This window comes from Lissotriton vulgaris, chromosome 10, assembly GCF_964263255.1.
Source record: "Lissotriton vulgaris chromosome 10, aLisVul1.2, whole genome shotgun sequence".
NCBI lineage: Eukaryota > Metazoa > Chordata > Amphibia > Caudata > Salamandridae > Lissotriton > Lissotriton vulgaris.
Window position 1 is genome coordinate 705,757,305 of NC_141698.1, and position 26,922 is coordinate 705,784,226.

The following is a 26,922-nucleotide window of genomic DNA, read 5'->3' on the forward strand; positions in this document are numbered from 1 at the left end:
AGGAGCCCGTCAGGTTGGTCGGAAAGTGCTCATATTCCCTTATCAACCTTTCCGACATGGATTGGCTGTCGGAAACTGATTTTAGGGACCCATGCAGGCCCCATTGCCCTCTATTTTTTGGGACTTTGGGGCACCTTCAATTTCTCAATGGGAGCTTGAGCTGAGGGTGGATTTGGCCCGCCACACAAGCTCCTGTTGAAAAATGGAAGTTTGGGACTGCATCATATTCGGTCGCATCCTAATGTAGTTGTTAAAACCGCCGACCTATGGTCAGGCGGATCCTCCCATGAAACGGTTTTGGTCGGAGGCAACTCCGACAGACAAGGTTTACAGTTTCCTCCTCTCCTCCTAGTGAGAATTCACTATCAATTGTTGAATACATAACAAATGCCTATTCACTAGCTAACAGAAGGCTTCTGAAAAAAAATACACCTGTAACAGAGAGAAAAACATTGTCAGGAAACAACTATTCAATGTGGAAAACAGGCCTTTCCGTTTAAATGCATTTTCACACTAACTTGTCAGCACTTTTATTTATTTAGCAGGCCTATGACACTTAAGTATGATTACCTATTACAAACGTTGCACTTAATATAATTTTTACTTAAATGTACCCTCATGATCTGCTGTTTTGTCGCGATACACAGGTAGTTGATAAGGTTTTAGGCACTTTCCAATGGACATTCACACGTTAACACACAAATTCCACATGTGGTAGTTATAAAAACTGCAAAGCCTATTAAGTTGTACCCTGTTTAAACTGAATCCCTTGAAGTAATATTGCTTCAGAATTTCGTCTGGAGGAATAAGCTACTCCGTTCCTAAAAACGCAGGAATAACATGGGTGGGCTGCTGGGGGTGGGGGGGCGCTTGTCCCAGAATGTTGGTGCTAAAATGTGTTACCTTGCTTGGGGGATGTTATAATTGGCACTGCGTCAAAAGCATGAACGTTTCAAAATGGCTCCATTTTATGTTTGAAATGCCTGCTATCTTTGTTTTGGAGTGATTTGCATGACGTGTAATTTTGCCATTGCCTCCTAACCTTTGACCGTAAACCCCTACTTACTGTACGTTTGACGCATGTGTAACGCGGGCACTAACCAGGCTAATTGTTCTGCATTTACCTTTTAACAGTAGCGGACGAGACTAAGCTCGGTACAAGGGATGACCACAGTGAAGGTAAGACCGACTGTATTGCCGTTGCCATAGAAACCCTAGCTGAAGCAGCTTACTCCACTGCCAATCAAATTGCATGCGAACATGAATAATCCAGTATTTGCGTGGCTGCTGTCATATTGGAAATGCTGGCTTTGAGCTGCGATATGGGGCATGTCTGTGTGCTGGCGGTATAGAGGGGCCGGAGTAGTATATTCATTATTAGCCTTTTCCAGAATCTTCCAAGTCTACATACTTCTGAGTGTTAAAATGCATTTAGGCTTGAAGGCACCCCTTAATATTACGCACATAAGTGTAGCTGTTCCCTGTGACTTGTATCTGTGCAATGAACATCCAACTACACAATTCGTGTGCTTGCTTATTGAACTGTGCGTTATTGCAGACCAAAATTGGGCGCCTTAAAGTTTACATCATGACGAATATACCCTATTAGGTAATTGGTGTTAATAAACATTCAGTTAACGAGAAACGTGTTATTTGCATCATTTATCACTCTAATTTTGTCCTTCTACAAAAAAATGTTCACTGTGAAAATAGCCCTGTAGCACACATCGTAAATGAAAGTGTTAACGCCTCCCCCTGTGCCGATGCAAATTCTGCCCTTGCGGTTCTCTATAGTACCACAAGGTGGCGCAAAAAGCACAGTTTAGATCTGCCCCACAGACTCGTTTGATGACTTGATCTGGAAACGGGACCTTTTCGGCCTTTTAATTGACATCACCACACTAGTTTTTAAGCAGGCCTACAGAAGGCGCCATTGACATGTCTGGGCAAAAGAAATGTTTTATTTATGAAGGCCTGGCAGAAAAGATCATGTTTGAGTCATATTTCTGAGTGGTTGTCTTTAGTAAGATTACGGCACCGTTTATTTAGCACCCATAACATTTCACAACAGTCGGTCTTTGAACGCTGTTGGTAAATTTGCCATTTCCACGTTATTTTGTAGCTCTCGGTTTTACTTCACAGTATGCTCAGTAAAACTAAGTATTTATGCGTCCTCCGGCATCGACATTGCCGAATACGTTTTTTTTCCTGTACATTAGGCTGAAGATAAATTTCTTTTTTTTGAAAGATTAAATTCTGCAGAATGGTTTCTGGAGAATAATTTTTATAAGCAATTAAAATAATGGACTTGGAGCAGCGATGGGCTTTTATGATTTATTCGCGCGGGTTCAGACGCACCTTCGGAATGCTATTTTAATTAGTCTAAAGCCGGTGTGATGTTGTTAGATTACACATGTCTAATTAGAGACCTCACGTTGAAAGGTACAAAGTGAGGCCTCACTTTAATATGACTCCTGCAAAGTGCGCGTTATTCCCAACTGCCCGAACTGGTGGTGTCGCGCAGAGAGAAATACCAGGCTGAACAATGCCCACGCAGTCAAATTTAAACGAAGGTCAGAACAATAAATGCACACTTTAATCTGACCATTTTGATGGCGATTTATTACTGCTGTTGCCGCCATCTTTGTTGCTGTTGGCTGTACATGTGTTCTAGCCAGTGGCCTGCAGTCATTGTGTGTAGATACAGTGATTGACTGCTTGCAAGGAAGGGCTTGCATTCCCTTCAGCTGGGTTTGGTAAAAGAAGGGCGAAAGACAATGGCTGCCCGGTTCAAAGGTCGTGACCTTAAACACTACACCGCCTCTGCTGTGTAGGAATACGTCACCCCTGCACACACCAGAGTAAGTCTATTGTGCCAGATGTTGCTTGAAACAAACATCGTACTCCTCGCCCCATTGTTTAGATGGCAGATACGGGGGAGGGGCGCTGCAGCACACGGCGTGCCCTGCAGCACACGGCGTGCCCTGCAGCACATGGCGTGCCCTGCAGCACACGGAGTGCCCGGCAGCACACGGTGTGCCCTACACAGTTAGCATATTGCGTTGTTGTATTATCTCTTCGGAGTGACTGCTTGCCATGGGGAGGTAGAGTGAATGCTTTGCTGAATGTCCACATGAAGTCCAAAATCAGCGAGGGAGGATGGAGCTGGGCAGGTGACCTATACATGTACTGTCTAGAGCCCCCCCCCTCGCAGAGCTGGCCTCCTTCCTCCGAGGTCACCATACGCTGGAAACTATTCCTGACATTTGAGCCAACAGCACCATAGATTCTGGGACGTGTACTTCAGCTTTCACATTGTATTCATGGGCCTAAAACTCCCAGCATTCTGGTGAAACAGTATTGGCAAAGCCAGTAGGCCTCACCTTTGCTCATTGGTTTTGAAAGATGCCTTACAGCATCACCAAGCCATACAGCGCGGCTAAAAAGGTAACCAAAAAAAGAAAAGGTGCTATGACACAAGCGCTTTTTTGCTTTTTATTTACGATTCCAGTTGGATCGGTAAATAAATAAATTTAAAAGCACAAAAGTTTTCATTTTTCCCAAAAGCAGGTGCCATAAGCAAAACAGAGGGTGCAGGCAGGGGGAAGCAATACAGAGGGCAGGAGGAAGCAATACCGAGGGCGGGGCTGAAGCACCAGGAAGGGCAGTTGAACAAAATACAGGTAAAAAAGAGCAAAGTGGCGCGCAGGTGGAGGAGAGGAAGAGAAGCACAGGGGTGAGAAAGAGTGATGTGTGGAGTAGTCAGAGGAAATCCACTAAGGTAAGAAAGAAGTGTGGGAGGGAGAAACACAGGTGCTCTGAGGAAGAAGCACACGGGTGAGAAAGCAATGTGGATCATGGCGGTGGAGGGAGGATAAATGCACAATAAACACCGCGTGGAAGCACATTGACTCTCATTAAGGGCTTAGTGCTTGAAAAGTAAGCAGCGAAAGGGCACAATTATTGAGGCTTTGCTCCAGGGGAGGGACAAACACAAGAAAATTAAGGGTAGCCAACAAAAGTTAATAAATAAAAAGCCAGCAAATCACAGTGAAAATAAAGCCAGCCATTGGTAAGGAATTGGCAGGCTCTAAGCTCACTGAAAACTGACAATGTCTTTTCGCAAACAGACTGCTCTTGTAGTCTGTAGACCAGACCTAAAAGTCAGGATTGTCTGATGTGGGTTTGAGGACATGTATCCGCTTGGAACTTTCTGCTCATGTTTTTTGGAATTCTTGTATTTAATAGTTGTGTTGAGCAGCTGAATACCAGTGATTTACAATGCGGTGGGTTGTGTGAGAGCTTGCATACATTTTTGAGAGAATGTATGGCTTCTGCATCTATTGTATTGCGAGGTCAAACAAGTCACCAAGCTGGTAGTAAAGAACACGGGGACTGGGTTTGACTATCATAAAGTATTGTGTTTGTTGATAATGTGTCTTCCAATTGCCCCCAAGTTATTTGGCACTTCCAGGCTGCCATAGTGTTTTAAACAGCGACACTTTGCCTGCTGGGTCCTTTAGGAAAGAGAAACTGCAATCCCAGAATGCAATACTCTGTACGGATTAAAAGCCGCAACTGGTCGGTGTGGCGCGTGTCTTGTGGGCACCCTGGCCACAACGTGTGTTTTTTGTGTTCACCTGCAGAACTCATTAGCAGATTCATTCCCGACACGCCTCTGTTTCCCCTCGAATGAATGCATTCTTATGCTTCAGGAGTATATTTAAATTCAGGCCAGTTGTAGAAATTGAGGCCAGGGCCGGCTGTTGGCCCTAATTACGCTGACAGAAAAGTAAAGTAAACCGCACTCCATCACTAGACACTGTAATGGATCTGTAATTATTTTTCTTTCCCCGGTTTATTTGCGTTGTCTAATCCGTGCGATGTTTACAGTTCAGCCCAAAGGTTAGAGGCACATTCAGTGGCAATTGAGCATAGCTCATTTATCTAGTCCTCCTGCAGGACTTCCCTGGGCCCTGCTGCCGCGCGCACCTGGCGCTAATGCAAAGCACATCCCTGGCGCAGCCATCCATCATGGCGCCTGGACCCCTCTGCAGAGGAGGGAAGCCAGCAGATGAACTGGAAACATATATACCCTAAAGAGTCGAATCCACAAGTATGGGAAATCCTACAAAGTCCTTACTCTGCTGGTTGCTTGTGTGTATATACTGTATCGGAACCTCTATCAGTGCTTAATTTGTAAAATATTAAGTGCTATTGCCCTTCTCGGAAAGCCACTTCCGCCTGCACCACTAATACCCTGCCAACGCTGCCAGTGACAGTACAAGCAAAGCACCAAACGTTCGCACTCTTACAAGTGTGACAATTGAGACTATTTCAGGCCACACAAAGCTATACTAATGGCAGGAGAGGCTGGTGTTATTAATTTTCAGTGTATATTGACTTAATAAACACAGTTGTGCTCATCTCAAAATGAAAAAGACAGCACCACCATGTGGTGGACTGTCGCTAGAGCTTGTGCTGACAATTAAGTGCCAGTGCTGAGCCTCTGAAACCACAGGCACAAATTAAGCACTTACCTTTCAGTTTCTTTGCTTACATTAACAGGATATCATGACAGCTTCTAATAAGGAATGAGTGAATGTGCATTCATTTAAAAAAAAAAAAAACATTTTTAGAATTCTGCGATTATACGTGCTTTTCCATCCCTTGTATGAACATAATGGTTTAGTAAGGTTGCCAAAGGGCAAGTGCCTACAGAGGCAAAGGATTTTGCAAAGGACACTTGAACGCCACCTGTTGGCCGCAGAATGCACATGTAGAGGTTAATCCCTCTGTTACTTACCAGTGATCTCAATACTCTTATTCTGTCTTCTTTATCCCAGTCTGTATTAGGCCATGAGATGAGCCTTCCTTTGAAGTGAAATGAAATGAAATGAATGAGACTTATATAGCGCACGACTTACCCTGGGGCATCTCAGCGCTTGCTTAGGGAACCCGTCCTGGTATTCTCCTGTGAGATAACCCTGGCAGGGTATCCACAAGGTGAAAGTCAGGCATCCCACCGCGAGGGGCCGTTGTGGAGATTAAGCAAGCTATTGCCCAGAGTCGCAGAGTGTGAACCCGTGAGTCGAGAAGGCACCGGAGCGAGAATGAATGAGTCCGTGGAATTTTTGAGCCCAAGACCCGCCGAGGCGGGGAATTGAACCCTGGTCCCGGGCCGAACTCAAGCTCCAGGTCTGCCGCCTCTAACCCCTGAGCCACACTTCTCCACTAGAAGTGGCACATGGCTCCCCGCATACTAATATGTGATTTTTTTCCCCCCATTTAGTCACATCAGGGGTAGTCCATAAAATGCTCATTTAGCCACCTGTATTGCCAAGCCAAGTATGAAAACGATGAAGCCATAGCTGACACCAGGAACAGTAGTTGGTCAAAAGGACCAGGACATTGAAGATAAAATTGCACTGTCTGAATTGACAGCAAGCAATTGCACAGTGCCTACTAATTCGACATCCTCATTCCAGTCTTCTTTCGTCCTGATGATATACTTCTGCACTGTGGCTGTGGTACCAACCCTCCAACAGATAAACTAAGACGCAATGAAAGGGGGATTATCCTGTTAATTGAATGCTCAATCCCAAATTTGCGCCAAGAATGCAGAGGGGAGCCATGGAACTAGTACCAACGGCCGGTGCATCCTCCATCTAAAGCCAGTGCTGTGAAAGGATGAGACCAAGCTGCAGTCTAATTAATGACAACTAAGCGTCCATCCCCCGGTAGGAAGCCATTGTCACTCAGTGGAAGATGCACCTGTCTGTTGGACTTCCAAAGTGGTTGTGAGGTAGGCATCTTCTCGATGCAGGAGCGTCCCCAGAATCACCAGGGCAACAGTCAACCCAAAAAAGCCTGCCTGAAATGTATTATTTTCACATGCAAACTAAGCCCCTTAAGAAAACCGTGCAAGTATACCCTATTTCAGCCACTGGCTACGGTACCAAGAAGATAGCAGTCTTGTGCAACATGAGAATAACTTCTTTTCGCAGAGACCGCCTTTTGGCTAATTTTACAGACTTTATTGGGGGCGGTCGATGGGGTCAGGTTTACACCTTCCTTGTGCAGGATGTCCGAAAACTCTCTCCTGTAATCCATATAAATGATGCTTCATATCCAAAGACAGATCAGTAAAACCTCCTAGGCGTCCAGAAAGTGAGTCCATCTGTCCTACCATTAGACAGTTTCCCAGACCTCTGAACTTTACTTTATTCGGGAGCACTTAGGAAGCTGAGGGTTGTGCTGTCGCTTCCCTGCCCCTCTTTTGAATTGCATGCCCAAAAGTGATCCATCGATTTCTCAAAGAATTGACTATAAGCTTTATGGGAAGCGGAAGCTCAAGCTCCTGATAGGAAGAAGACCAACATTATAAATGGAGGAAGGTTTACTCCTGCCTTCTCCCCGCATCGGATAGTGGACAAGATTTATGCTTTTTATGTGGATGTTGTTTTTTCTATAAATTCTTTGTGTATGGGACCCCCCCCCCCTTATCAGCATATCTACTTAGATTAAGAGACCCTATTTGCTCACCTTAATCCCAATGCAGAGTTGAGAAACGTAGCTTCACAGTAGACCGAGTGTACGCAGTTGCTACCCTCCAAGAATAAGCACTGCCTCTCATACCTCCGAGGACTAAGCACTTTCCTTCTTTTAGAGGACAGCACACAATCTTCTCTTATTTTTAGGGAGATCCATCCATCACAGTGCATGTTCAGAAAGTTCCAGTGGTCCTCAGCAATCTGGCCTACAAAAGTTTTTTTCTCTGAAGGCAGCATACAATGCACAACTGAGTGCAGCACTTTCACAGTGTTACTGGCATGCCCTTCTGTGCTGGGTTAATGGTCTTAATGGCACTTTCTTTGGGCTATTCATGGCACTTTTAAGCTTAACACATTCTTACCAATCCTTAACATTCTAGAGCTGAATGTTGTAACCTAAACAGTTGGTTCAATTTCAGACATGGTCTCCTTGGAAGTGGTGTGGCCAAGTGACTGAGCAGTGGGTGCAGCCTTGTCCCAATTTGCATTTCTACAAAATCACATCTATGGATCGGTTATAAAATGTAGCGCTTTTGTTCTGTGCCTTAAAATCATAATTAGAATAGGCAACCCAAAGTTAGGGCTCCTAACCACTTTGTACTTTTGTGGTGTGAGCACTTCCCGGCTGTACGCTCTTGCCGTTTAGTACAGCATAAAGTCTGAACAAAGTCCCTGGTCCAATTGTTAGACAAGTAGGCCTTGTTGCTGTGCAATTCGTTCAATATGTTGAACTGAGACCATCCTTAACTTTTGCAATGCCTTCAACACACAGGTCAGGCCCCACATAAAGAAGACGTGCTCCCTGGGCTGCATCTTAATGAATAATAAAGCTTTATTCACTTTATGAATAGAGAACCAGATTGCTGCCGGGTGACTGGTTGCTCATGACTGGGCTACCCTGAGCAAAGACCTCTACTGGGGCGTAAGCCCGATTAGAGGAAAAATGCAGGAAAATCTAAATACCGTTGGGTCCCTTTAAGAGGGGGGGTCACATTAGTAGAGGATGAGGATTCAAGATAACCTGCATTAGGTGGATAGAAGGACACCACCCTGAGAAACACCTCAGCCCCTGTTCCACAGCCATTTCTTAGGGAGAAAGGGGCCTGGTGCAGACCACTTAACCTTCTCCAAATAGTTTGTATCCTCCTTTGCCAGGCAATTTTGCTTCAAAGCGAATAGAATCAATATTCTTCAGTATAAGGCCATCTAACACATGATGGGAAATCCCCTTTAATGAGAGTCTGGCTCTTTAAATATAATATTTTCTTACTCAAGGCTTTCTTTAAAGACTAACAACATAGTATAATAAAAGTTATTTTCTCCTTTCGTCTGTCAGTGTGTGTCACTCTGTAGATAAACCCTCCAAGGCAAGGTGCGAGAAGATGGACTAGTCGGCATTCCATAGGGATCAGAAGGAAAAACCAGTTTAGTTTGGATCCCCTGCAGCTCCCACTTCTGAACACTTACGTAGTCTTAGCCATAGAATATTCTTAGAAACATTGTTCCAAGTTCTGCAAGTTACTTAGCAGTAAAGTCCTGCACAGCTTGAATGAGGCAACAGCAATTACTGGTTCAACATCCAAATGAGCAAAATCAAAGGAACGAAGACTAGAGTTATGATGTGTTAGTAATTGAACGGCATTGACTTCCGCCCGAGTGGTTCTGCTACGGTTAAGTTTTCTGACCCACAGTTATAGGTACATGCTGGTTGTCGTGGGCACATAATGAAGAGAATGGTCAATTAACAGCTGTTAAAGCTGAACGGCATAGGTTAATGTTGTTACTGACCGAGCCGCTGCTAAGAGAAGGTGTTTGGGTTCATTCAGCACAATTTGACATTTGAACACAGTGACGCACAGCTGAACTGGGTCACCATGTGGCAGGCGGCTCTGTTGATATTTCGTGTGGTGGGGGGTTTTGACACCCATTCTTGGCTGCCAGACAAGTGTGCTCATGCCAATAATAGTAAAATGGAAATGTGAAAATCTGGTACCGCATAGATTTTAATAGGGTGGGCGATAAGTTCCGCTCCACTGGTGGGGTTCAAGAGTTTTGGCATAATGCAGAGTTCCGGCCAGACTCCCAGATTTTTTTCTTGCGCGTGGCTTGCCAACGGTATGTTAGTGAACATGTGTGAGATTTGGCGTCCCCTAGCGCCATTTTTGGCTGCTAGAAGGACACCTGGCTAGATTTTCTACCTGGAGGCGGTCATACCCGTTCACAGTGAGAAAGATGCCCCTCAAGTAGAAAATTTACTTGAGTGGTATCAAAGAAGCACCGTGCTCTGGCGCGCCGCGTGGCGCAGTTCATGCAGATTTTGCAGTGCGGAACAAGCTCCCGTTGCTAAAAATCAGAGCGAACAGTGTGACGTGCCATTTCCGCCCGCTCCCTGAACTCCACGGAATCTCGCAGAGTTCTAATATAAATCCGCGAGTTCCACTCACCCCTAGAGTTTTGCTGTAATACTCATATGGTGCTTATCGAATATAATGCCGTCATATTTAAAACGCTTCAGCATGACACTGAAAACAAGTTGTTTTATAAATGTGTCTAAATTACACGGAAATCACGGGCCTTGAATGAAAATAGCTCCAGACAATGAAGGCAAAAATGTCCTACTGAATTTGAAATAGTGGAAAATCTCGCCACACCCCTGTGTGTGGGAACGGACCACAGGGTACGCTCGCCATACTGTGCTTGCTTGCAAAAAGAATCCATGTTGTCAGCTTTGGCTGGCGGTTCCCATCCGTGCTGCAGCCCACCCACGTCCAGTATTCGTCTGAATTCTTTCTGCGGCCTAGTGTTAGTTTTGCAGGACTCTGTGATCATAAGGTCACATCCTAGCTCGCTGTTCCTTCGGGACAGGAAGACCTACTATAAATATATGTTCTTCTCCTTGGTATGTGTTGGGCAGCAGGAAATGAGTTGATGTTATTTCCTTTTCACCACAAAACCATAATACTGGACTCATTGTCCCTAAAATGACTAAAATGATCGTCTTCACGCAGTAATTATGGAAAGAAAGACAGGCTTTTTGTTGGGAGATACATCAGTCTTTAAGCGGCAGCCAATGTGAGTCAGTGTAACTGCTGCAATATTTATTCGCCATTTACCTGACGTCGGTCTTCCAGCTGTCTGGCTCATGATTTCTTATGTTTTCTTTTGAAAATTTGGCAGCAAACGTCCTTTTACTGTCTACTGAGGCGGCCCTAATTGAAAACGTGGAAAAAATGGGTCAATAAATTAAAGATTTCACCACTGATAGCAAAAATATGCAAAGGGGCACTGTTTGCAGAGTCGTTAAAAGCCTGGAATAAATGCCTTTTTGTGATGAAATGGAAAGCTCACCATATACACATACGGAACTCTTTTCCTTTCCACTTTAGTTTTTTTTTGTAATATTTAAATGGCCAGTCTGAGGTCTGGGGAAAATGTGATTACCTCAGCATCCGCAATTAATCCCCACAGTCTTCAGGCCTTAGGGCGCGGTTGTTGCTTTTTTTGACATAGCCTTCTGTCCCGCTTTTCATGAAAATCCATTGGAAAAGGAAACCTTTTTGTTGGCTAAATGTAGACTTTTTAAGAGCATGATGTGCCAAAATCATTGAGGGCCATGAGAACTGTGCGATGTTGGAGTTTTATTTTATTTATTTTTGACATTTGTACAGCGCTCTGTTACCCGTAGGTGTCCTGGCGCTAAGTTCACTCCTTGGGGAAAGTTGAGTCTGAATTAAATGGTGAACAGCCAGGTCTTCCGCGCCCTTCTAAAGGCCATAAGGTCAGTCATCTTTCTAAGAGCAAGGGGCAGGACATTCCAGGCCTTAGTTGCGCCCAGCAAAAAGCTTCTGCCTCCCCAACGTGCTCTCCTTATGCGAAGCACTGCAATCAACCCTGCATCAGCATATCTAAGGTGTCTGGTCGGGCGAAACCAATAGAAGTACTGCTGGAGAAATGATGGCCCTAGGCCTCGTAACGCCTTAAATACCAGGCACAGTGCTTTAAACAAGATCCGCTTTCGCACCGGAAGCCAATGAAGTTTGGCTAGCTCCTGGGACATGGGGGCGTATTTTGGGACGCCCAGAATAAGCCGGGCTGCAGCATTCTGCAGTTTGTTTAATATGCCCTGTTTGGCGTTAAGAAACAGACTGTTACAATAATCCAGCCGCGCCAAGACCAGAGTGGTAACAACTGTTTTTCTGCCACTTCCTTGGATAAATGGCAGAATCTTACGAATGGATTTGAGCAGAAAGGCAATGGAGGAGGACAACGCGTTGACTTGAGATCGAAAGGTAAGTTGAATATTGATCAGCACCCCCAAGTTTTTAACCTTGGACACGGGTGTGGGTGCATTACCCATCCGCTCCGGCCACCAGTTTGGGCTCCAGAAGTTGACATTTGAGCCAAACACTATGACTTCAGTTTTGGCTGAATTCAATTTAAGGCAGTTTACTGCCATCCAGTTTCCGACCGACAGCATGCAGTCCTGAAATTTCCTGGCTACTCCTTCTTCCTTCCCTGGTAACAAGGACACCACAATCTGGGTGTCGTCAGCGTAGGAGGTAAGATCAAAGCCAAAAGGCCGGATTACCGGGGCCAGTGAGCTGACGTATATATTAAATAGCGTGGGGCTCAAGGACGAGCCCTGAGGAACACCACAGGGCAAGACGAAAGGTTTTGATTCAAATTCGCCTAGAGCCACACTCTGAACTCTGCTGGAAAGGAATGCTTTGAGTATGTTAAGCGCATTTCCTTGTACTCTGCATGCCTTCAAGCAGTCATGCAAAATCACATGGTGGACCATGTCGAAGGCCGCGGAGATGTCCAACACCAGCGCTGCCCTACCTCCCGCATCGGTCACCCCTCTGATCTCCTCCGTAGTTTTAATTAGGGCGGATTCCGTGCGATGACTGGCTCCAAAACCGTGTTGGGAGGGATCCAGTGCCTGAGTGGCCATGAGAAACGAGCTCAGTTGGATATTCATCACCTTTTCTATTAGTTTGGCTGGTAGAGGGAGCCTCGCTATGGGGCGATAGTTATTTGGATCCCTGATATCCAAATTAGTTTTTTTTTAATAAGGGCAAGATTGAGGCATGTTTCCAGCAGGATAGAAAGTCTCCTGTCAAGAACATGTTATTAAACACGGTTACCAATGATGTAACTATCGGATCTGGGGCTAGTTTAATCGCAGCAACTGGGCATGGATCAGAAGGGGAGCCTGATCTTGCCTCTTGAAGCAAACTGGTGAAAAACAATCCAGTTTTGGCCCTGCGGTAAGCTCAGCTGTGATTTCTGGTGTATTCGCCAGACAATTCGGCATATCTAAGCCAGAAAAAGCTTTAAAGCGGAAACCGTTATAAACAATTCCTTCGCTGAGTTCTTGGCGAGGTTTATGCGATTTGTGTAATTGTCTTGTTTTGCCATCCCCACCATTTATTTATACAATAGGAGGCTTTGTTTGAGTAACTTTTTGTCACTTTCCCTGTAGTCTTTGGGCCACACCCTTTCCAGTTTTTTACACCCCAGCTTTTGATTTCTAAGATCCTCAGAAAACCAGGGGGCTGAGGGCTGGGCTCTGGCCAGGAGGCGACGTTTAGGTGGGGGGAGGGTGGCACAGGCCTTTTCGAGCCAGCTTGTATATGCGAGGGCCGCCGCCTTAACCTCTAGTGGGAGTGGCTCTTTAGAAGAGAGCAGGAGATCTTCAAGCGCTCGTCCCTCAATCTTATTCCAGGCCCTGGCTGATTTGGACGGAGTTTTATGCCTAATAGTGGACTTGATGTATTAGTTGCTGCATAATCTTCAGATTTTAACAAAAACAAAGTTTCTAGCACAAACAGATCAAAATTTGCTAAAAAAATGGCTCTCTGTGTTTCGGTGAAGTAGTACTAATGAGGTCAAACGTTTGCCCAGACTGTTTTGGGAGGTGTAAAAATGACAAAATAATAATTACATAGTACAGCATTGTGCTTCATAATTTGCCTTTTCTCGCTGCATAATTGTGTCAACCCTGCCACCTGATTCTAGTAGCCCGGCTCTAGAGCTGGCCGTAGTTGTAGGCTAGACGGCTTGGGAAGTGTATGTAGGGGCAAGAGAAGGAACAAATGATGTAAACCTCCTGGTGCTCATCAGGCCATGTGTGGCCTGGGAGCATGGTAGGCACAGCCATGATGATGTGGATAAATGTGCCAAAGAGTACATTTGGAAGCACATTGGACAAATCACATTGGGGAATTCCTTGTAGTGTTTAAAAACTACTTTACTGCCCTTATCAGTGGCCACTTATACCCAAAATGTCACCTCTTGGAATCCGCTGTGGTCCCCGTAATTTCAAGGGGTGAGGAGTGATTAACAGAGGTCACCCATTTCTAGGAAGCAAAATGTGTGAATTGGAATTTGATGCTGATTCCTGCATGAATTTATCTGGTGCTCCACCGGGAGGCCGCATACTCGGCAGTAGGGGCCTGGTAACTCCTACCTTGTAACAGGCCCACTGGCAACTTGTGTTTAGCGCCCATACGGTTAGACTGTAGCTTGAGGGTTTGTACCACATATATTTTTTAGAACTCTAATGGCAATTGTTGCATTTTGCCGACACCTCATTTCAAAGATCACAACATCTCCTTTAACGCCTTAACCGCAGCGGTTTTTCCGCCGCAGTGCGGACGTTCTGAAGAGTGGACGGGGCTGCGTCGACCGTTGGCAGACGGCAGCACTAGGGAGGTAGTGGCCGATGGCAGCACGCAAGGGGATAAAAGGGTAAAGTACTTCAACGCCTCGTCAGTGGTAGTAACTGCTGTATAAATGCAGTTACAATACAATTTGAAACCCCCTTCACACAGTACCTTTGCTCAAAATTTGCTTAGCATTTCAAGACTTTCTTTCAAATGTCTGCAGTTTGCCAAGCTGGGGCAATCTAGATAGTGTTCCACGTGGTGCCCCCAGAGCCCAGGGCTAGGATCCCTGCACTCGTGAGATGTTTGCAGGAACAATTTGCTAGTCGTGTATTGCGGGGGGTTGCATGCCGCAAAGCAAAGGCCTGATAGTAGGTGCAACATGCATTGTTGCATTTTTTAATAAACCTGCTGTTGCTTCTGTTTCTGCAGTCATATCTACCAATGTTGTCCATTTCCACGTCTTAAAAAGTCAGCATTGTTAAGGGGATAATTAGGTTCCAGAAATGAGAACGACATTGCTGAACAAAGTGAGGAAGTAGGGGAAGGAAGGGGGTCTTGTAAAATCAGGCGAGAAAAGCCAGAGGAAGAGTTAACACATTGTTCAAGAAACCCACAATAAAACTGCTCCTCGAAACAAAAAAACCCCACCAGGCAGCACAAGCAAGGACATTTAGTTAGATCTCTTGAAACCCGTGGCGTAAAGTAAGAGTAATGAGTTGTGCAGCTGTTGCCATGTTTTACAGGTATAGCTTTCTTTTAAAAAAGTATTACAAAAACTTGATAGCATGGCTAAGAAAAATATTTAATTTAAGAAAAGGGTTCGGTATTTTCTCCCTACAAGAGGTTTTATTTGGGTCCATAAAAACTTACATTGACATGTTCGAACCAGTTCATAGAGCATAGGGAATAGAGTGGTACGTTATGCAGTGCGTAAGATACACCAATCCACGTGACTACAGTTTTACGTTTTTGGGAATTCACATTGAGCATCTTGGGTAAGGTAAGCATCGCGAAGCATGTGCAAATAAATGTAGGGTATTCACACAGAATATTCTCAATTCTCTGTCACCTCACTATGCCGTGCACACCGGCTTCAACATTCTTCTCAGTTTTGATACATTTTCCTATCAAAAGTCACAATTTCTGATGTTCAAAGAGCCACTTCATACACACATCCTGTAAGTCCCGCAGGGATGGTGTACTGGCGCTTTATTTGTCACTACTCTCATGTATAAGTAAGGTTGGTGTGCTGTGTGCATCTCTAAACATTGGTGAATTTCCTTATAAAATAAAAAAAAATAATTCAACGTTCCTTTTCATGGCGCGACGTGCTCCTCCTTCTCCGGTCTTCTCTGCGGGCAGGCAGGCAGGCTCCAGGAAACTGCAGGAACCGATCCTGGCGTTACTCTCATGCTGCATGAGAGCAGCGCCAGGATTGGAGGGAGCGGCTTCTCTCGCCGCTCCAGAGGGGACTGACGCCCTATGAGGTCTCTTACCCAGCTATCTTAAGACAGCTGGATTAGAGAGTTTTAAAGTATGCATGTATCGCTGGCTGTCGAAAGACTGACGGCCAGAAAGACGTGCACACTTTAAACCTAAGTGCCCTGCCTATCACTGCTTTCTACTGCTGCCTGATTGGCAGCAGCAGAAATCAGAAAGCCCCGCCCACTGACCTCATTCTCAGCTCGAGGCAGGGGTTTGAAAAATAAAATGGTAATGAATTAACTTTATTACCATTTTATTTTTCTCTCTTTGGGGGTAATTGTTTAGTGGGGCAATGCCCCTCCACCTTCACGGAGGTGCCGCCCTGCATAGTTCTGGCCTGCATTAATTTACTCCCTTGTGCTACTGATTGTGCGAACTGCTGCCACTTTGGTCTACAATAAAGTAGTATTCAAAGACCTGTTGTGTATCTGTGTGGCCTCCTACCTAAGCTTTCTCTTTTGAAAATTGTAACTCCTCATTGAAGAACATTTTCCTCTCTGCAGTATTGAGAGTCCTAGACTTCCATAGGGATGCGTTGTTAGAACCGCACCGTGTTATACTTCTGTATAAGCCACTAGAAGCGCCTTCAGTCTTGGTGTTGTCGGGTCGCAGGCCAGATCATACAGTGCAAGACACTATGGGGACAAGCAACGTAAGCAAGCTGGCACCTACATTTGTAGTCAACAGGGTACCAAGACTTGCATTGGGCCCGGTGTCTGAGGTTGCAAAATATGAGATACTCCTTCCAGGGGAGATGTGTACATCAGCTGATGGATCACTAAATACTGGCTCTGATAACATGCAAGATGGTTAGCCCCTCTAACTGGCTATACCAGCCCTTACCAATGCTTTTAAAGGATGCCAATGTCCTTTAGTAGCAGAAGTGCTGTAATGCATCAGTGCAGGAGAAGTGTGAGGTACCTCTCGGGTTCTGGTGGGCTTTCCTCGGTGTCTCTGCAAGTGTCGGAGAGTGCACTGTAGTGAGTGTTCTGTGCCTTGCATTCTAGCTGTTGCTCTTAGATTATCAGTTGAAGCCAGTGGCTGAGCTAGGTAACATCACAGCTCCTGCTGGGGTTTGTGTATTGCGTACACCTTCTTGAATAAACAAATCAAGTATATTATGCCGCACCCATCCATCTTTTTATGATGCGTCTATGCGCTGTGGTCATGGGCTGCAGTTCTTCGCATGTCATCTCTGGCATTGAAGCCTTAGCCTGTGCATATTGGTTGGAGCCTGTGTGCAAAAAATCCTTTCATCAATCCTGGCCACCGCTTGACCACATTTTGTGATTCCAGGCAAATCCTTGTTTTTCCCACAGTACTGCCTTCTCCTTCATCATTTCATGAGACCACCTTAAAATGTGTTAGATCACTGTGTGGGCTGTACAAAATCACTCTTACATGGATAGAAGACTATATATAATGTTAATAATAACACCGTAGGCATTGTGAAAAAACACAAGACAGCTGACTTCCCTCTTGGTTTACTAACCGCATCATCGCCAGGGCTGTGGTGGTTGATGAATATCTAGGACCTATTGCTTGCAATAATTGCCACTCAATGCAACAATAAAATGAAATGCACCGCATTATACAGAATACTCTATTTTGAATGTTGCAGTCTCTTTTAAATATATATTCTATATGTACTGGACTTTTGTTGCACAATTTTAATTGCAAAATATGTTGGTGGTACGGCTCTTGCTCATACACTTTCATGGCACCTCAGCGTATGTCCCCACTCCCTTCAGTGCCAGGCCAAAGTCCCGAAGGCTGAGGTCAGTGCTGCTGCTCCTGGCGAAGCTGCAGGAGACCAGTGCCAATGAAATGTTGAAGCGCGTGATTTTAAAGCGGTGTAATCTTAATAGGCATGCGTTAAAACCATTACCTTTGCATTATTTGTTTGGTAGTGGTGGCAGCCCCTAGCAACAGTCGCCCACCACCTTCCCAGCTTTACGTGGAAATGCCCAGTGCCAAACAGGATCAAAACAGGCCTGACTTGGACCACCAGATTGGCTGTCCTGCTCTCAACATTAGAATGAGTTTGCTAACTTTAGTTTCTTTAAGTTACGTCCATTCATTATACAAGTGAATGTCATGATTCTGATGGATACTTCTAACCTCAAGAGTCCACACCTTTAGAGTATTCCTCAAGCACCAGAATGGATCCAGAAGTTATTCATAGCGGTGTTATGGCACTGTGCAGCTCCGCGCTGGCTTTGTTCTACCCTGAAAGTGAGGGTGAGGGGCTACATGCAAATTCCACCCATGTGCACTAAAGTCATTTCCCTTATTTCCGCGCCTTCGAAGGTGGATCCGGAGCTCTGCTTGTAATTTCGTCAGCTTGATTTTTTCAAATTCAAAGCCAGTATGCAGGGGAATGATAACCCCATCAGAGACTACAGGATTCAAACCACAATTTGACTGTAGAAAACAGATGTTGACAATGGACCCGCACAAGGTGTGCCTTTGGTGTTTGAGCTCAGGGCATGACAACAAGTCATGTGATGAGCATACTCTTCTGCACCCGACGATGATCTGGGACCGTTAGGCGAAGGTATACATTATAGGACATCAAAAGAAGCGGCACACCTAGAGCAATTCCAGGGCAAGGACCGCTCCCACTCTCGAAGCCAATCCTGCAACAGGTCTCCTTTGAGGTCAAAGTTATTCGATAAGTAAAAGTCCAAGTGGAAATGTAAGAAGGTGAGTGGGGCTTAACCCCACTGCTACCACTGTTCTCTATCTAAATAGAAGCCACAAGGGCATCAATGTGCCACTCAACCCCTCTACCGATCCCCCATTGAGGAGGTGATCTTGCAGTTGATCCCAATGCACCCGGAGTTCCCCAGCCAGTCTGCAGCAGGTTGACTGCTTTAAGGAGTCCATCCTGCATATTTTTGCCACTCTGGCTCGCCTTTGAGCTCCAAGGATCTGCAGGGGTCTCCATTCAGGTTACTGCCGGCAGATATATCCTCAGGGCAGTCTGAGCCCCTAGAATCTGTTTTTGCTTCTGCTTTAACTAAGATGATGACTTCCATAGCGGCGCTAAGACTCGTGAAAGCCCGCCATCGATGTCGGCCGAGGGTGATCCAGTGCGGACTCTGATGTCCGACCCTGAGCCAAGTCAGTCTCGAAACTGACTGAGGTTGAGCTACTACTCCACTGGAGTGCACCCAGTTGCCTTAATCCTGCTTCTGACAGTAAACTCCCACTACTGTTTAGCAGTCCTTGGAAGCATCCTCCGCTTTTTGATTCTGATTCTGACCACCCAGATATGACAATCGTGATGACGAGGGATAATTTGCTGCCACATTATGATGACAGTTGATAAATGGATTTACGGGAGGCCAGTGGGCCTGATGCTTCCCCTAATACAGGATTCCTTTTATTTGTGTTTGCTGCCAAAGGATTAGAGTGCTTACGTTGTTGTGGTTATTTGACACGCTGCTGTAGTCATTGACCTATAACTGCATTGAATTCAAGTTAAGACAAATGTCTTTGCAGAAGTTCAGCATCCTGGGCATGCCCTTATTCCCATTCAACAAAGCCCAAATGGTCACTCTGATGGGCACCTGGTCTAAGCCTTGATCTTGTCCGCCGGTGAACAGGCAGCCAGATGCCACAGACTGGCACATGGTAACCTACTTTTCTTATGCAGCACTATACTGCTGAGAGTTTGGCGGTTAATGTTTCTACCAGTAATACTAATACTGATTTATTACCCATGATTCTTCATTGCCAATCTTAGAAGGATGGGAATTCAAGATTTACCCTACTTTGATGACTGGATATTGAAGGCGGCTCACTAGAGTCGGTCATAAAACACCTGCAGACAACTGCGCACAGCCTCACTTCATTAGCGTTCTTAATCAATGAGCCGACTTCCCACTGGACTCCAGGCAACGAGCCCATGACATTTAGGCTTTGATGACAATGTTTCAGCCTCAGTCTTAGAGCTCGTTGAGAGCAGCTCTGAGATTTCTTGGCCTCTTAGCCTCATGCATCCTGCTGGGCCACTTCGCAAGGTAACAGATGTTAACTTTGCAGTGGGATCTGAAACTGTGCGGCCAGCACCAAGTAAGCCTGTCTGATATCATCCAGGTTTCTTATGAGAATACACAAGATCTGCAGCCCGACCAGTGTCTGACTCCTTTCTCTATCCCACCCAGAGCTGACAGTGGTGATGGCTACATCACAGCCGGTTTGGGGAGGGCATCTGAGAGGTGTAGATGAGGTCTGTGGTCTCCAGCGGAATCCTTAGTCCATATCAATCTTTTGGAGCTGCTAGCCATTCGCCTGGCATTGGAATTTGTCCTGCAGTCCATTAAGAGGAGGCTGGTCCAGGTTGTGAGGGACAAAACAGCCATGTGGTCCTGCAACAAGCAGGGATGAGTGGGGTCTTGGGAACTGGGCCAGGAGGCCGGCCACCTGTGGAAGTGGTTGGAACATCTCGGTATCTCCCGGATTGTGAATCACTTGGTGGGATCATTTAAAGCGAGGAGGACGGACTCAGAGGGACTCAGAGATGACACAGGGCATCTTCTGATAATGGAGAAATCCCTGGCTATAACTTTTTGCCACTTTCGCGATCACGCAGTGTCCACATTTTTGCCCTTTGGGGTCCCTGCAAAAGCCTACCCTAGGATGTATTTTGACTGAGGTGGAACAAGGGACTCCTGTTTGCCTGACTACCCTTGCCTCGCCTGCATAGAGTTTTGAATAATACCAGGAACGACAGGGCCCAAGTCATCATAGTGGCCCTGAATTGGTCCAGGAGAGTGTAGCACTTGGAAGTTCTGACCATGTGTGTTTGTCCTCTAATTAGGCTAACACTTCAGGAAGGTCTACTGCCACAACGGCAGGGATTTTGTCCTGAACCTGCATAATCTACAACTCCATGAGCGAAGATTGAGTGGTCACAGTTGACTGCTTTTGATTTGCAACTAAAGTTGAGGATGCCATCCTGGCCGGGAGGGGGCAATCTACGAAGCCTGTTTATGCTAATTGCGGGTTGGGAAACTATTGTGGCGTGGTGTGTAATCTTTTAGATCATTTGCAAGCCCAGCTGTCAGATGTTTCATTTGTTTTATATGTGGCCAATCCAGGTTTTGAAGTGGACACTATTAAAGGTTATTTATTGGCCCTTTTCGGCCTTTCTGCATTTACTAGACCAACCTTCCTTGTTTAAATCACCTGTTGTGTGTGATGGGGTTTCTTCAAGGTTTAACACATGTGCTCCCTTAGCCAATTTATAGCTGCTCTTTGCATCTTCTGACACTAAAGACTGCATTCCTCTTCACAGTCACTTTGTTGTTTGAGTGAGCTCCAAGCCTAATCTGTGCAATTGCCATGCACCACCTTTGTTCCATACAAACTGGTGCAGAAGACCAGGGCGGCTTTCTTGCCGACAGTCATGGCTCCTTTTCCTGTTGTGCAATCCATCACCCTCCCAATATTCTTTGCTCATACTTACCCCTCAATGGAGGAGAAGAGACTTTATTGGGAAGAGGTGTGGTGCAGCGGCCAGGGCGGCTGACTCCGGGACACGGGGGCTCACGGTTCGATCGCCGGTGGCAGGATTATAGCCCAGCAACTAGTGACTGGGCAATAGCTTGCCTAATTTTCCCGATGGCCCCCAGCGCTGGGACACCTCTCCGGAGGTAGCTGTGTGCTTTACAAATGCTGGTACTTCTATTTCTTTCTATTTCAATTGGACCCCAAAAGAGGTTTCGGCTTTTACATCAATCAAACTAATGACCATCATGTGGAAGATCAGATTTTGGTGGGGTTTTCTGGGGCACAGTAAGGTAAGGTGCTGTAGGAAAGGTCTCAGTCGAGGTGGATTGTCCTCTGTCTTCAGATCTGCTATGCAATGGGAAAAAGCAGACTCTGGAAGGATTGAGAGCTCATTCCACCAGGGCCAAGGCTACCACCATTGTGCTGGCGCATGGTGTGATTCTTTGACATCTGTCCGGCCGTGACATGGGCACCAATACTCATGTCACAAAGAACTATTGCCTTGAAAGGTAATTCCAACTAGGACATTTTGCCCATTCGGTCATGCTGGACGTTTTGACCCCAGCCCACTCCACAGACCCTTCACCATGGGATTTACTTCTCTTCTGTATCTTGCGTAACACTTTCTGATGGCTACTCTAACCTCAGATTCCGTGCTGCCCTCCCACCTCCCTCTTTCAATGGAGTGGTTTCTTTGACCTTCGGAAAAGGTCCCACTTTAGATATCTGCACACTGGTACCTCCAGTTGTTTTGTGCTCCGCGTCCGAGCGCACGGAGAATCCAGCTACTAACTGACACCAGTGCTCAGGGGTGGTGCTTCTATGCGGCTTGGCTCTGTCATTTCTAGGGTGGAACGAAGGCAATGCGGAGCCGCACAAAGCCCCTAGTGGTGCATGGGAGCACTGCTCCCAAACAATTCCTGATCCAGGCTGGTGTCAGGGGAATGCTCTAAAGGTGAGGAATTTATGGTTAAATCCAGCATCCACCAGAAAGAACTTTACCTAAGGTATCTTGTTCAACTATTAGCTCAAAGTTCACTTGTGGTGGTTTACTGCTTTGTCTGCCCCTCAAACCTTTGTGAAAGAATACTTAACTGCATGAAACAAACACGGATCTGATGATTAACGATCTAACAATAAATCTCAAGAATATTGTGTGAATTCTTGTTTGTTCTTGAAACAGTTGAATATATTTCCTAGATACTCACTGGAAGTTATTTTCTTCATAATTTGCAAGCTGCGTTTCCTCATACTGTGCTGCTTATATCTATTTCTGATTTGTCCGATGAAAGTCGTTCATCGCATTGCAACATCTTTTCCTTTATGCGACAAAGAAGGTTAAATAAATTCTAAGATAATCCCATGGAGCTGTTAATTCTGTTTTCAGACAACCACTTCTAATGATTAAGTGAGTAATTACACTTGAAGACATGGGTATTATTGTATATCCCCTAATTGATTCAGACGTTTAAGAGGTAGGGCTTCTTTTGAGTTAAAGTTCAGAGTCTTTCCACCTCTGCCTTCTCTGTATTACCACTGCATCAAAGACGGGCTTTTTCTTTACTGGTTTAGCAGCGTTTAGCCTGTGGATTTGTTTACATTTACTGCATCACCATAAGTGCCTTTATTATCGCAATGTCTTTGAATAGATTGAAATCTTTATTAAAAATCGTATTCTTACGTAAAATATGTATTTGGGGAAACCACAGAAATTGAAATAAATATTGTATGAATATTTACCTGCAAGCTCGCATCCTGCTTCCCTCTGATACTGTGCTGGCCTCCATTCTTGATTCACAGACATTTCACAATCTGTTCTGGTGGAGATGAGGACGTCTCCTTAAGCAGTTTAAAGGTCTGTGCAGTGGGTCAAACATCTGCTCATTCGCTTGTAACCTCTAACCTTGTCCAGTACTCACTCATTTGTTTAGAACATGTGAATTTTCTGAAGCTCCAGGTACTAGCAGCCATGAAATGCCTCTAAGGCAACCGGTTCCAATCCAAGGATCTTTCTAATGAAGCCAGTTTAAAAACAAAAGTTTGTTGTGCACTCTAACTCACATACTGTTATTCAGTCTGAATGAGGCTTCTTTCTAAATTGGATGTAGATGACCTTACAAAACGCCCCCCCCCCCAATCTACAGGTTTGCCAAGTCTGTGACAGTGGACCTTTATTGACGACACACACCCTTCTCTTTAGACAGAGTGCAGCCTCATTTTCTTTACAAGTTCATCCAGTAGGGGAACCCCTCTGCAGAAGCAGGTGGTTTCCTAGCTTTAGCTAGGTGCTGCTGTTGTCTTAATCCATAGGACACCTTCCCTGGTGTTCATCTGGTTTGAGATGAGAATTCTTGAGGTGGCTGCTGTTCCTCTATCCACTGCTTGCATCATATGCTAATAAATCGCAGGCTTGTATCTCTGCTCCAGCTGTGCACCTTCCTTTTGAAGGTTCATATACGTGTTTGTACATCCGTTGTGTTGAGACATTTGTCAAGCTACCCTGGATTGGCTCATCTCATTAATTACCAGGGTCAGGTGAGACAGTATTGTGCGGATTTTTCAACCCCACCAATCTCCTCTACCCTTCTCTTCAATTCTTCACCTGTGGTGGTCTCAAGCTGGTGCCAGAACAGGCTGTGGGTCTGTTAGAAATGCACACCTGTGTAAGAGTGTACCATGAGGCTAGCACCATCCGTAAAAACGAACTTAGCTGTGTACCCAATTTCCTCACCTTTCTTGGACACCTCTTCACTCCCGCTCACCTCACCGGCTGTCTCCCATCTGGGGACATACTTCAGTCCTAGAATCTTGTTACCTGACCTCCAGACTCTGGAATTAGGCTCTCAACATGGCTCCTTGCTGTGGCTCATTTTATTGTGGAGTGTGCTCTCCTTTAGCCACCATCTTCTGACTGTCTGGACTAGTCTTCAGTGTACCCACTACCGATGGTTTTCCACTTCCCGCCACATCACCACAGCGTCATGCATGCCATACTGCTCACAATTCCAGCCTGACAGCCCATGTCCAGGTGTCCTTTGTGCACCTGTGGGGAGCAGGTAATGAAGATGCCAGCCCCTGCCAGCTTTCTCCCTCACCAGAGGCCCCCTTAACTTTCACAGCTCTCTTCCGCCGTACACATCTCCTTGTAATTAAAAAGGGTCCTGCTTGTTTCTTTGGGGTGTCACAGAGATCCGGTATGGTTTCAAAAGGGTATCCTGTGAACATATTAAACAAGGGAACAGTTGTCTCTTGTCCCAGAAATGGCGAATCCTCCCTGGAGTGCTTTTATGTGTCAGCCTCGTGAACAACTGTGAAATAGCTTTTATTGGAACAGTTTGTCGAGGCGTCATATATGTAGCTGTATAGGACATGACTCAGTTTTCATTATAATATCTTTTATTTTTGATGGATAGATTGTGTTGAAAACCTGAAACATATACTTGTTTTAAACAGAAGAATATATATTTGGCCTGCTGAGGCATCCTTGTGTTATTGTGAAGCTTTTATGGGGATGTAGATGCATTGACTGGGTCACTTATTGTTAAAGGTAATCATTGTACCTGTAGATTCCTTTGCGCCGCCCTTTTATCCGATACAGTAGACCTTCAATCGTGGCATGCTTGGTAAGCAATGGTGATTGAGTAACATCACTGTGCACGCGCTCACTGCAGCTAATGCGCAAAACGTTTATCAGTATGCAATCGACATACATATTTCATTTGCATTTATGCAGCGCTTAGTACCCCTGAAAAGGCGTTGAATTGTAATGCATTATTACCAGCACAGAGCAGACCTTGGTAGCCTATCCAGGCCTGGCTCCAACCTAGAGAATCTACACACAACTGTTCATATCCCTGATTATCATCTTTAGTTTCCAGAGAGTCATGTTTACCTATGTTTTTCTTGGTTCACAAATAGCTTCCCTTACTCTTTATAGACACAGAATAATAACCCTGTTACCAATTTTGAAATCATGAGCAGTTTTTATTGGTAAGAAATTAAGATTCTCATGTTCATTCCTATGATGTACTTATATGGTTCCTGCTTAAATGACTGTGCCAATTCTAGAATATTATCAGTTTTGGAAATTTCTTTTTTTTCTTTAGTAAAAGGTATACTTCTAAGTAAATATTTCTAAGCAATGACACTTTCCTAAAGCAAAGTGTTGAAAAAGTGCATTTTATTGTACGAAAATAAGGATCTTGGATGAGTCAATTTATATATTTTGTACAAAAGAGCAATACCAGTAATTTTCTTTAAAAAAGGTCTGTGGTCCTCTGTGTGGGTATTGTGATTTTGTAAAGTCATTCCTACCGAATTGAACAGTTGTATGTTGCTAACCTTGCCCGGTTCAATGGCTGCCTCTTGCAATACTTTTGTGCTGCTCAGACCAGATATCTGTTTTGAATTCTCACTTGAGGATGTGGAAGATAATGTGAGTAGGGCTGGTAGATCCCCACAGAGTTTCTCCGCTGACATGAATAATCAAGCAGGGAGTACTGTGCACTAATCCTAATTAACTTTCCTTCTCGACCTCCAAGGTTCCCCAAGCAGAGATGTAGGGCCTTCATTAGGTCTGAAGAAATCCAGCTCATTAGAAAGTCTGCAGACAGCGGTGGCTGAGGTGACTTTGAACGGTGACATTCCTTTCCATCGTCCACGCCCACGTATAATCCGAGGACGCGGCTGCAACGAGAGTTTCAGAGCCGCCATTGATAAGTCCTACGATAAACCCTCTGTGGATGAAGACGATGAAGGCATGGAGACCTGTAAGTAATCGGCTGTCGCAAACAGAATGAGATACCTGGCTATGATTTGTATAAGAACATGTACAGTACATCTACATTGTTGTTCAGCCTGACTCTGTCTTTGTGCCTCATCCTTGCTATGCGTACTGTGCTATCTTTTGACAAATTCCTTATTATATGAACTCTTAATAGCCATCGGTCAAAGTTGGCTTGCTGCTGAAAGGTTTGGTCATATTAAGCCCGAACACTTAAAAGGGTGTCTTCATGTTGAGAAGAGTAGAGCCCATGTTTTTTGGCCCATTTTCTGCTTTCCCAGGTGCTGCATTCATACATTTTACATCTCGACTCGTGTACTCTTGCTTGACCATTCAATGTCGCATGAATCCATTTTGCACATTTTTGTAAGTTTCAGAGTTTTTTCTTTATAACTTGATTTGGAAAACAATAAAAACAGAGTATTCAATTTTCTACTACTAATTTTAGGTAGTTGTAACTTTACAATGCGACGTAACTTTGTGGGAGAGGTGCAGTGTTTATATATAAATGTATTATTAAATATGTCGGAAAGTGCTGACATACAATATGCTGGCAAGCATTCTTCAGATATATGCTCAGATTTATATTTGTAGCTGAAATTTTAGCAACTACTAAAGCTGTGAATTGAGCATAGAGTGTGATGGTAGCAGCAGATAGTATCAACTTGAGGGCTTCAGGGGTTGAAGAAGCACACTGGTCTATGGGATGAAGACAAACATCAGTTCATGCTGAAAGGTGATGGGAATTCTGAATTAACACACTTCCAGATCAATCTCAAGCTTAAAACGTTGTGTGTGCGGCTAAGCGCTTCTCTCACCAGGTGTAGCCGAGCAAGGTGCAGATTTTCTTCTTTGTGCTACGCTGGAAAGTCAACCTTAGAGGAATAGTTAAACTTCCCTTTTACAGAAC

The 26,922-nt window shown here is 45.0% G+C and overlaps 1 protein-coding gene across 7 annotated transcripts in view; it reads left to right on the forward strand.

Moving 5' to 3' along the window:
• PARD3 (par-3 family cell polarity regulator) overlaps positions 1–26,922 on the forward strand; it is a 1,412,997-nt gene that overhangs the window by 930,034 nt on the left and 456,041 nt on the right. For 4 of the 7 annotated variants that reach the window (XM_086941535.1, XM_086941533.1, XM_086941537.1 and 1 more), the window contains exons 18-19: positions 1,135–1,179; positions 25,771–25,998. In XM_086941535.1, the coding sequence (XP_086797661.1) occupies positions 1,135–1,179; positions 25,771–25,998 (273 nt within the window). The remainder of the gene's footprint in view (positions 1–1,134; positions 1,180–25,770; positions 25,999–26,922) is intronic. The other 3 variants (XM_086941534.1, XM_086941536.1, XM_086941539.1) reach the window with 1 other exon arrangement.